The sequence below is a fragment of the Lepidochelys olivacea genome (assembly GCF_965140295.1).
Source record: "Lepidochelys olivacea isolate rLepOli2 genome assembly, chromosome: 1".
In the NCBI taxonomy this organism is placed as follows: domain Eukaryota; kingdom Metazoa; phylum Chordata; order Testudines; family Cheloniidae; genus Lepidochelys; species Lepidochelys olivacea.
The window spans coordinates 57,279,859-57,292,034 of NC_140411.1; the positions used below are offsets into that span (position 1 = coordinate 57,279,859).

Genomic DNA, 12,176 nt, shown 5'->3' on the forward strand with positions numbered 1-12,176 from the left:
AGGGCAATAGCTATGTTATGCATGAACAAGGCATCATTTCCTTCCCAAAATTACAGTACTCACTCTCAGAGTACTGAATGCAGCTATAGAAATGCACAATTCAGGCACCTTAATTCAATCTTTTAGTGATACCACAAGGGAAAGAAAATGTGTCTTCAAAAGTCAATTTAATCTAATCTGGGAACATATACTAAACGCACTGATCGTAGCTGTATGGCTATTGCAGGGGAGGGCAAACTACAGCCCGCGGGATGGATCTGGCCCAGGAGTGCTTTCAATCCAGCCTGCAGGATTGCCAGCCCTGCGGTGCAGCAGGGATAAGGCAGGCTCCTTGCCTGTCCTGGCCCCGCACCACTCTCAGAAGCGGCCGGCACCATGTCCCTGCAGCCCCGGGGAGCGCGGAGAGGCAGAGGGCTCCGTGCACTGTCTTCACCTGCAGGCACTGCCCCCCGCAGCTCCCATTGGCCGGGAATGGGGAACCACAGCCAATGGGAGCTTTGGGGGTGGTACCCACAGGTGAGGGCAGCGCAAGACAGAGCCCCCTGTCCCATCCCACCCCCAGGAGCAACTGCCATGCATCAGTACAGGGCAGGGTTTGCATTGTTTGGATGCCTCAGTTGTGCACTTCTGTTCTTAAGCTGTCTGGATTTCTTTGAGTTTCATCATAACTTTGGGTTTCCTGGGTTTGTACTAATTATTTTGGGGGTAATTACCACATTCCTGTAATGTTGTTTTACCTTTAAGTTACTGATATATGCTCTCAGGTTTAGCTATCCCTGCACACCCGTATTTGTCTATGAGTTTATTTAGACTTGATTGCTGCTTTGGCTACCAGAGGTTCCAGCACCAAGGCTCTGTCATGGAGTCTTGGTGCCATCAGTAGCTAACAGAATCAATTGGAGGCAAGGGCATGGTTAGAGCAGTGAGGATCTTCTTCTGGTTAAGATGATGGTGCCATTAAACGTTATTGCCTTTCACTCTGGGTGTGTCTGCACTGGAGGTGTGATTTTCAGCTCGGGTAGACTTGCCCACTGTAGCTCTGCTAGTACGCTAAAAACAGAAATGTAGCCATGGTTGTGAGAGGGGCTAAGCCTCCCCCCCGAGTATGTGCATAGAGTCTCAGATGGGATTGTGCTTGGGCAACTGGCCCGTCCCACTTCTTGCGCCACCATGGCTACACTTCTAGTTTTAGCATGGTAGCTCGATTAGAGCTAGCCCGGATCTGTGTACCCAAGCTGGAAATTACACTGCCAGCTCCAGTGTAGCCATAACCTACGAACCAGATCCAGCCAAGGGTCTATGCTGCCCCTGGCCTCAGCTCTATGCCCACTGGGTATCAGCACAGCCCAAAATTGGGCTGTGCTACTGCAAAGACTATATGTCCCAGACAATCAGGAGATGCATTGATTCAGCATATCTTAAAAACTTATCCTGAGCTCCTATATAGACCTGGCCATCACCTAAAACTGTTGCCTACCCCCAAGGGAGAGTGGTGGTGGGGTAAATGTGACAGGGCTGCAGGGACCCAGGCTAGCGCAGGGAGGTGTCATTTACACCATGGCATAATTTACACATTGGCAGCCAGCCTTCAAAAATGGAGTGGGGGCTAGAATCTGACCTTTTGTTTTTAATACCCCCTTCTAGTAATAGATTTTAATGTATGAAACTTCAAAGTGAAAATGTGGCATTTATTCTGTGCGATTAGCCTAGAGCTGGGGGTAACTTCCCACATCAGACACAGATTCCTTTTTTCATGACTTGCCGAAATTAAGAGAGACTGTCAGTGTTGTCACAGCGTTGTCACAGGATAATGGTTCCCGACAGCTACAGATCTGCAAAGGCATTTTAAGGCAAATTAAATGTCAAGGCAAAATGCAGACATTTATTATCCAAGCAAGGGACTCAAATTCTCTGATAACATTCTGTTCCAATGATCTCTCACAATGACTTGATTTCTATTGATCCAACTATTGATGTACATCCAATCATTTTGGCCCTAGTCAAAGAGAGAATTTCTAGATATTTATCTAATATTAACAGATCTGTAGCTATGCAAATAATAGTGCAGATCAATATTCATGAAGAACAGCCAATAATTCCTACCTATACAAATTTGAGATCTTTTCAACCACTTGGTTATTTATCTACTTTCAAATTTTAACAAGTAGGAATGAAAAATTCCAAAAAGCAAAGCTAGAGGTGGAATGACCCTTTTGATCAGAGTCCATTTCCCTGACCATGCAGGATTGTTCCTGACAGCACATTTCCCACGCTTTGTCCAGACTCCAGTGGAGCCCTGGGAGTGCTTCCAAGGTCTGAGGGTCTTGGTTCACAGGCTGCTGAGGAGCTGGACAGACGATCTGGCAGGAAACAGCATAGGGTCCATCCGAAGTTTGTTGAAATTGAATTTTTCTGACCAGCTCTATATTTAATAATACACTTAAAAAAAGATGAACAGAGCCACAAAAACATGCACCTGGCTCAAATGAGTAACCCCATAATCTTGATATTGTGACCTTTGTTCTATTTCTTCCCTTCCCTGCCTTTTTGTTTGTTCATTATCCTCATTTGTGTTGTGTCTGATGCAAAGCCCATTTAATTCTGTCCCACGGACCTTCATGTTAATTGGACCAGAAGCTTATGTGTAAGCACCACACTGCACTTACTGCATCTTTATTTTTTTCTGTAAAGCATATACTGGCATTTTGGCCACTTAAGGTAATAAACTATATTATATTTTTGGTACTCAGGAATGAAGTTTTTGGATGACTGCCCACTTCAACCACTAATTCCCTTATATCTGTTGGTGGGTGGTGTTGTCGGCAGTTTAAAGGTACTGTGCATTGTATATGAAAAATGTTTTACGTGCCAAGACTTTGACATTACAAAGTATGTTTCAAGTGAGCTGTGTTCAGACAGGATACTTAAGAATTTACATTAAATTCTTATGGTTAATTGAGAGCTAATGTCAAGGCAACTGCCATGTTATCACAGGATAATAATTCCTTCCTGTACCACAGAATAGGCACATTAATCTCCAAAGCAAGAGGCATTGCTCCTGTAGAAATGTTCTGCTACAATGATTTGATTTCCGTTTTATCAAATGATAGCTCTAGAATGAATAAATGAATGTTAGCACAGGAAAGTAACAACTTCTCACTATACAGTACCATGACTGCCCTGCTGGTGCATTCAGGAGAACAAAGTGATTGTGTATCTCAGCCAATCAGAGAACATCTGAGCCATAAGAGGACAATGGCTTCTGGTTGGCCGAATTTTATTTCTTTTATCAATGAGGACAGGTGAACCAGGTAACAATCTCAGTGGCTGGCACAGATGTAAGTGAGTAATGTAACATCACATGCTGCATGTAAATGATGCTAAAACTTTGTAAGGTTGAAAATCCTGTACTAGTGGTCTGAGCTCCCTAGACATAGAGGCGAAGATTCTGCTCTGAAGCCTCTCCAGGAATTAACTGAAACACTTAAATAATAGCTAGATTAAAACAGGTAGCTTTATTTAGTCAACAGGACGTAACAATCAGAGTCAGCATCTGTTCTGAAATGTATCTGACCCTGCTTTGGAGGCTGACCGGAGAGGAACTCAGCTGTCAATGAGCCTTATTCACCTTGCCCTGCACTGTATGTAGTTATTCCCACCAATGCAAAGTGGGCATAAAATACTACCAAATCAGAACGGTTGCATTTCACACACTCCATGCACTCACTTTGCACTGGTGGAAATAACTACACCAGGTGCAGGGCAATAATGAATCAGGCTCTATCTCTTCTAACAATCCCCCAACTCCTCAGACCCTGCGCCTTCTCTTGAGGAGACACAAACTGAACAAAAAAAATAGTGAAGCTGTTTCTCTGGTCTGAGCTATTCTACAAGTCTCCTTGTGCCAGTGTGTGGTTGTCTGACAGGGTTGTCCCGGTAGCTGGATGACATCCCAGGTAATGATGGAGACTGTAATGCTGTAACACAATCTATAACCATGTAGGACCCTCTACACTGCAAACAAAAACCCATGGCAGACGCCCCAACTATGTCACAAAATTGCTTGCTGGCACAGGTATGGTTGTTGTGTAAAGAGAGACTATGGTATGGTATTCCCAATTAACTAGTCCATTTAGTCTCCCTCACTTTTCCAGGGAGAATCTGATTGAGTAGGAGTCCCCTGCTGTGAGAAACTAATGTTCCAGGCAAAGGAAGCCTCTCTCCTGAAGTCAAGGCTGCCAGGCTCTTACCTGAGAACAGTAGCATTGCATGCTGCTACACTCCCCTTATGTATGTCTCTTGCCCCTTTTTTGTGCCAGGATCAATGAAGAGGGAACAGACAGAGAACCCCCTTGCTAAGAGGTCTCTACACACCCTACACTTGCCCAACATAGATTCAGTATGTGGTCCCACTAATGAGAAATGAATAGTCCGCATCAAGGGGCTGTGGTCAGTATCTTCAGCAAAATAAGTGAATGGGGAAAAGAAAGTACTTAAGCTTGTTAGAAATCATTTGCTGTGCATGAATTCCACCAGTTAAATGCTCCGTCATTTGATTGCTCAGCTGGACTTTCCTGCAGCGATAGCATAATCAGAAGGTTAGATTAATAACAGCTAAGTTTTCCTTTGGGAAAATTAAATCGGAACGGGGAGTTTTTCACTGTAATGAACTGAGACCCTCATCAACAATGCTGACTTCCACAATTTGATATGATTGCTTGACACTCTCCTAATATTGTTGACCAGAGATTAATAAATATTTTAATTAGTAATAAAATTGTGTTATCCATTAGTGATTAGCCTGTCATCAATTCTCATTAAAAATGACCCTATACATGGGTCCAATGCTGCTCGTACTGAAGTCAGTCAGGGCTCTGTCTTTGGCTTCATTGGAAGCAGGATTGGGCCTATATTTTGTAATGTGGTGACCTACTTGATTTTAATAATTTGATTAGAATAGTTCATGTTTTAACATAGTCCCTCAATAGCACCTTGTATATCAGCTTAAATCCAGTTGGTTCAATTCCATCCTCAGTTATACTCATGCGTAAGAACATAAGAATGTCCATACTGGGTGAGACCAATGGTCCATCTAGCCCAGTATCCTCTCTTCCAACAGTGGCCAGTGACAGATGCTTCAGATCAAATGAACAGGGCAATATTGAGTGATTTATCCCTTGTCATCTAGTCCCAGCTTCTGGCAGTCAGAGGTTTAGAGACAGCCAGGGCATAGGGTTGCATCTCTGACCATCTTGGCTAATAGCCATAGATGGACCTTGCCAAGCTGTCCTGCAGTGGCTCAAGAGCATAAGTACCAACCTCAGGGTAGACTGTTAAGAACCAGGGCACAAACCTCAAATTGGTGGTGAATTCTCTACTTGGGGCTAGTCTACACTACATAGTTAGGTCGACATAAGACAGCTCATGTTGACCTAAGTATATCAGTGTCTACACTACAGCCTTCCTCCCACCAATGTAAGTGCCCTCCTACACCGACATAATAACCCCACCTCAGTGAGAGGCATAAGGCTTATGTCGGTGTAGTTAGGGTGATGCAGTTTCTGTTTTGTAGGCTGGAGCACCCACAGAAAAAAATTAACAGGTGCTCAGCACCCACTGGCACCAGCTTCCTCCAGCGCCTCCCATCCGCCGGTGGCCCTGCTGATCAACTCCTCCCCCTCCCACCCACCATGATCAGCTGTTTTGTGGCGTGCAGGAGGCTCTGGGAGGAAGTGGGAGGAGCAGGGAGCTCAGGGAAGGGGAGGCGGAATTGGGCAGGGCAGGGGTAGGAAGAGGTGGGGCGGGGACCCCTGCTGATCAACTCCTCCCCCTCCCACCCAGCATCTCCCACCCACCATGATCAGCTGTTTTGCGGTGTGCAGGAGGCTCTGGGAGAAAGGGGGAGGAGCAGGGAGCTCAGGGAAGGAGGCGGAATTGGGCAGGGCAGGTGTAGGAAGAGGCGGGGCGGGGACTTGGGGGAAAGGGTGGGGAGGGGGTGAGGGTGGGGCCTGGGGTTGAGTGGAGTGGAGTGGAGTGGGAGCTTGGGGGAAGGGAGCAGATGGGGACAGGGCCTGGGGCAAAGTGGGGGGTTGACTACCCCTGGGCCTGGACGAAGCTGGCACCTATGTGCCACATTATTGTTTTAATTTTGCTGGATGCTTTTATAGGGGCCAGTCCTGACCATTCTGAGTCGTTCTTCAGAGGTGCTGGGTGCTCTCTGCTTTTGCTGAAGTCCATAAGAGGTGAGGGCTCAGCACCTCACAGAGTTGACCCCTTAAAGCCAGTGGCTCTGTTTATTCACTTTCTTTGTCTCTACAACATACAGGTGACTCTTCTGCTTTATGACTCCACCAGGATGAGGCAATTGCTTTCCAAATCTGTCGTGATTGATGATGACGACGATGATGAATATCCATGGCGGCAGAATGCTCACAAATACTACATCCATCTTATGCTCAGCCTCTTCCTCTTTATCTGGTTCATACTTGGGAACTATTGGGTGTTTTCTGTCTACCTGCCAAATTTCATTCCACCTTTCCACCAGCCCCAGGATTATTGTGATAAAACCCTGTACATTTTTGCTGTTGGAGTTCTTATCATTAGCCATACTGTGCTGTTTTTGCTTATCTCTTGTAGCTTCTGTATATATTGTTTTTCTAGGCAAAGATATGCTGCAGAAGATGATTAAAAGCCATAGAAACTAAACCACAGCTGTTAGGTAAAGGGTGTCCAATGAAAACCAAAAGGCAATAATTTACCAGTGTGTATGTGTATAATAGCAGCCAACTATACTGAGGAAATTGTGCAAGCCAGTGCCATCTGGCTCTCTTAATATAATACATCATAGTAATGTAAAATTTCTGCTATAGATGGCAAGCTGCTCTCCCGCTAACTTTTACATCCATTTTTTTAGGGGTTTCATTTGAAGTGTCGAAATCAGCTGAGAACTGCATACAGAAAACTCCTCTCAAACCTTATTCTTAGACCCTTAGGGATTCTGTTTTAGCGTAATACATTTTCCTCTCAGTTTCTATAGGTAGCATGTGGTCTACCGCCATGGTATCTGAGCACCTCAAATCCATTAGCCTTTTGAGGATGTATCATTGTCTCTATTTTACAGATGGGGAACTGAGGCGCAGAGAGATTCAGTGATGTAGCCAAGGTCACACAGGAAGCCAGGAACTGAACCCAGATCTCTTGACTATCAGTCTAGTGCCTCAACCACAAGATCATCCTTCCCTTCTGAGCAAAAAAGGGGAAGCAAAGTCTATGTGGGGCAACTTTACTTTCTCTATTTGTACAATATAATTTAACAGCACCAAGGTAGCACAAAGAGTACTTTAAAGTCCCCCTGATGAAGTGCATAGGGAAATTGACTATTTTAGTATTTTTGGTGTGTGACAATTTCAGAATGATGTGGGGCATGATATCAGTATTACAGATGAATGTGTTTACTTTGGCAGTGGATTGGTTGTGATTTCAGGGGGTCCTTTTGATTTGTTCCCCTTAATGATGTACATGTGTAAATCTATACTTAGTGGATGGATGTGATGACAGCAGAAGTATCCACTTTAGAAGCACTAGCATGCATGGAGGCAATTGTCCTGTGGGGTGTAATGAAACTAACTTATTATTGGTCCTGGTAGATGCTGTTTTTCCGTTGATTAATGCATGTGAAGTGCTCTTGCTGCTTTTGCTCTTACACAGTTACCTGTTAGTCGCTAAGGTGCCACAAGGACTCCTCATTGTTTTTGCTGATGCAGACTAACATGGCTACCACTCTGAAGCAGTTACCTTAGATGATCAAAGCAGAGTACTCCCTCTGCCTAGATTTCACACCTGTGCTCAAACATGCAGGCATTCAACAGCACCAAGATAACAAAATGTGGACATGCATTTTGGATGTCCTTTTTATTAAATACCATGCAACCAACAACCTCCCCTTGTACCACATAGAAATAATGCAAAATTAGGTGTTTGTAAATGAACCTCTGTTTGCGGTTCAAACTTTGAAATACCCCCTAGCTTATTCTGATCCGTTTAGCCATTCATTTGTGGGTCCAAGGCTGAACTTTGCTTCAAGTTTTAGGCAAGAGTTCTCCCTTCAGCCATGAACACACAACTCCTAATAAAGTCAGTGGCAGTTGATTATGTGTCTTGGGGCACAACTGGGTCGTTATTGATTATAACTCAATCCATGGCACAAAGAAGTGCATGTTAGAAAATGATCACACGTCATTCCACAGAGTTTGATTTTAAATAGGAAGTGGGACAAGTGGCGCAATAGTCTACTAAGTGGCCGGGTAGTGAGTTGTTATTGAGGCTGCTCTCGCCCGGCTGCTGTGATTTATTCCATCAAGTCAGAGCTAAAGTTAGGATCAAGTGTAAAATTCTCCAGTCCATTATAGCCACTCAAAAGCAGCTCTAGTTTGACTGACTATGCTCAGGAGTGCAGGGAATAGGGACACGTAACACTGCTGGCAGCACTGGAATACCTTCCCCTCTTCCATGCACTTAAGAGAGAACCAGCAGAGGAGCATGAGCCACACTTTTCCAAAAGTGTATCAAGACTTCCTTCTCACCACACTCTCCACAGTCTTTCTGGGGGCATTTTACACTGCATAGGCATCATTCTTGCCACGGATGGAGTACTAGAATTGCCCCCACCCAGCCACCCAAGTGCTCCACTGACTCATAGTTTTGGCCCTTGGATTCCAGTGCAGACAGATCTGTTCCATAAAACTCAGTTCATCCCATCTGAATAATTTCATCTTACATGTATAGCACTTTTCATTCATCAAGATCCCAAAGTGCTTTACAAATTTTACCGAAGCAGGAATCCCTTCACCCACTACTGAAGTGCAATCACCCCTGAGTCACACACAGCAGCTGTTTAACAGTGCACAACAACATTACACAAAATCTTATGACACGAAGTGAAGAAAAAAATCATATTCAATTGTCACTGCATTGGGAATTTAAAAAGGCAGAAGATAGTTACCCAATCTACATTCATAAGACAGAAGACTCCAGCGCTAACAGTTCCCAGCCTTGCAAAGTTTCCTAGGATCTTTAATGGCCACAAGTTATTAAGTCTCATTCAAAAGACAGTAGGACTGGTTCTCAACTGTCTTTCACTTTGGGCCTGATTCTTTAGCAGCTGGAACCTTTTGTGGTCATTTTACACCTTTGCAGAGTGAATGTAAAATGCTCCAAAATCAGACAGGTAGTGTTTTATGCTCAGCACAGGTGTTGCAGAGCAAGTGTGAATACTATCATCATTATGAGATGAGAATTCTGATTTGATAGTGGTTTGCACAGTCTTATCCAGAAATAAATGACTGCCCGCGGTGCAAGGTTTGCACATGAATGCCTCCAAAGCCGGGCTAGGGCACTGGTCCACTACTGAGTCAGATTTAAACATGCACAATCACCAACAGCCCTTCCTTCAGCATGCTGGGTTGTCCCAAGTGGTCTCCCGACCAAGTATTAGCAAGGCCTAACCCTGCTTAGTTTATAACAGCTGTCAAGTTTGCAACCCAAAGCTGAATCACTGAAGATACAAAATACACCTTTTGTTCACATTTTGAATATTTTATAATTTAAGAGATAAAATTACAGTAGTTTGAAAATCAGCCATGTCCCTCTTTATCTGTAATTTCTTCTTGAAATGAAACAAAAAACGATTAGGCTAATTCTTTGGAACCAGCCAGCATTATGATTGCAGTAGAGGAAATCAGTTGCAATTGTGCTTCTTAAATCATCTTCTCTTCTTGAGAAATAAATGTAGCTTTTAAAGGAAAAATATCCATGATTTCCATGGGCTAGAGATATCCTGTACGATATTAGTATTCATAGTACTGTGTGTTATGGAAATACACACAAACACACACATACACACACATTGTGGTGATATCCATGTGGTAAATTACATTTATCATATACTTTTGATCACCTCACCTTCACTCTGCCCACTAATCCACCTTCACTGGCATACGCCTAACGTTCCAGAGCCCTGTGCAGCAGCTCCCAACAGCAGTATAACAATCTGCCAGATAAATGTTTCCTTATTTTCCCACAAATGTGGAATCCCATCCTCCTTGCACCCCCACTGCCCCCATGAAGAGATGAACAGTGGACATAATTCAGTCCTGTAGCAGATTTGAGGTCTGGCATTATGTTACCCCTTCCAGGTTTGAAACAGGAACTTTATACCATGGAAAAGGGATGATAGTAGATTTCCAGTGCAACACACAGCACTTGATCCAAGCCTTAAAGGTCTTAAGACATCAGACTTAAAAAACACATTATTAGTACATTTAGAAAAACTATTTTAGGTTATTTCCAGAGCTGTCTAAAATGTATTAATTATCATTTTCCTCTCCCTCTGACGTGTGAACAGTTGGATTCATGTTCCAAATACCTTGGCTTTACAGGCAAAGAGATACAAAATAGAACCAATACAATTTTCAAAAACATTTCTAAAATAGATTTTCCATAAAATATTTTTAGTCCTACGGGTGCTGATGCAACTACCCCAAGCATGCTGAGGTAGCCCTTGTGCCACAACACACCATCATATAGGCTCTGAATAGCACATCGTAATGGGGTGGGCTGCCCCTATACTGCATCTGAGAGCAAGCCTCCAAGTCCACAGACTCACACTAGTGCAGCTCGCACTAGCATGCTAAAAATGGCTGTGCAGACCTTGCTCAGGCCCTGGCGCTTGGGCTCTCGAGCCCACCCCCAGTCTTGAGAACCCAAGCTCTGTCATAAGCCACAACATTTACACACTATTTGTAGTGCGCAAGCATCAATCTGTGGACCAGGTCTGGGAGGCTTGCTTCCAGATGCAGTGTAGACATACTCTTGGGATTAGGGGCCAGTCAGCATTTTTCTGAGGCAGAGCCTGGTTAAGAACAGGTTGGAGTCTAGCAGATTACAAGAAGTCAGGGGATTGCCTGATAAGCACTTGATTCCTATAAAGACTGAAGGAGCTAAGCTGGAGAGCTGAGCTGCAGCAAGAACCAGACGTTGGTGTCTGTGGCAGGTGGGCCCCCAGGCAGATGGCCTGTGAGAGGACTAGGGAAGAGTTGCTAAGTGCAGCGAGACTCTCCCAAGGAAGCCCCGGGGTCAGGGGAAAAGACCTGGTTTAGCTGTTGGATTTATGCTGAACTGTTTAACTGGGGGTTTTGCTGAAGGTTGTTGGGCCATGAATACATGAAGCCCTGAGAAAAAGGGCCCGAAAGACTCTGGGGTGGCACTGGTTCTTTCCTGGATTGGGGAGCCAGGCCAGCAGCCTACAAGCATGGATTATGTCAATAATGTGCCAATATTAATACAAATTCTGTTCTCATGGCTTAAGACTCGTAATGGTCCTATAAAGTGGCAGTTAGCCATCTATTTCCTTTTGTGGGGTTAGCCTCAGCCCCATGCAAGACTGAGCCCTAAATGAGTCCACAAGGTTCAACACAGTAGAGAATCAAGACCTCTGTTCTCCTTACTGAAGTAATGGAAGCAATGTACCGCGGACCCAATCTTTTATATTAGTGCTGCCTGTTTTTGCATACTGCATTGATACCTTATGATTTGCATGGATTTCAAATTAATATTTGGTAAATTGTAGTAATTTCAGAATTATAACACACTACACAAAAGAGCTGCTTTATTTCTTGTTGGGGTTTTGTTTTTTCTCAAATGTTGATGAAATAAAACTTTTTATAAACGTTTTGGTCTCACTCATAGTCTTGCACTGATTAAATTAAAGTAGTTATCCGAGGCCCAGCATCGTAGCATGTGGATTGCTCATGAACAGACACTGCAATGCATTTCTTTAGTTATTTTCACATGGGTGACAGCAGCCATATAAACTAAGGGCTGCATGTTGCCCTACTGATGTCAAGGGTAGTCATATGTGTATGTAGGGTAACATATGGGTCTAAATGGTAAAGATCAAGCCACAATATTCCACTCCACTGAGTTTTGACAGCTTCAGAAATAATAATGAACTATAGCAGAATTCTGAGTAAGCTAGTCATTATGCCTGGTATAGGATCTAATCCAAAGCCCAGTCAAGTCAATGGAAAGACTTTCATTGAGTTCATTTGACTTTGGATGAGAACCATAATGTGGAAAACTAACAGCAGTGACTATAAAACCTAGCAGAATGATCATAT

At 43.9% G+C, this 12,176-nt stretch overlaps 1 protein-coding gene across 1 annotated transcript in view; it reads left to right on the plus strand.

The window, feature by feature from the left end:
* TMEM272 (transmembrane protein 272) overlaps positions 1-11,675 on the plus strand; it is a 34,520-nt gene extending 22,845 nt beyond the window's left edge. The window contains exons 4-5 of the mRNA XM_084629809.1: positions 2,751-2,833; positions 6,326-11,675. Coding sequence (XP_084485935.1) covers positions 2,751-2,833; positions 6,326-6,688 — 446 coding nt within the window. The 3' untranslated portion in view covers positions 6,689-11,675. The remainder of the gene's footprint in view (positions 1-2,750; positions 2,834-6,325) is intronic.
* The last annotated feature ends 501 nt before the right edge of the window (positions 11,676-12,176 follow it).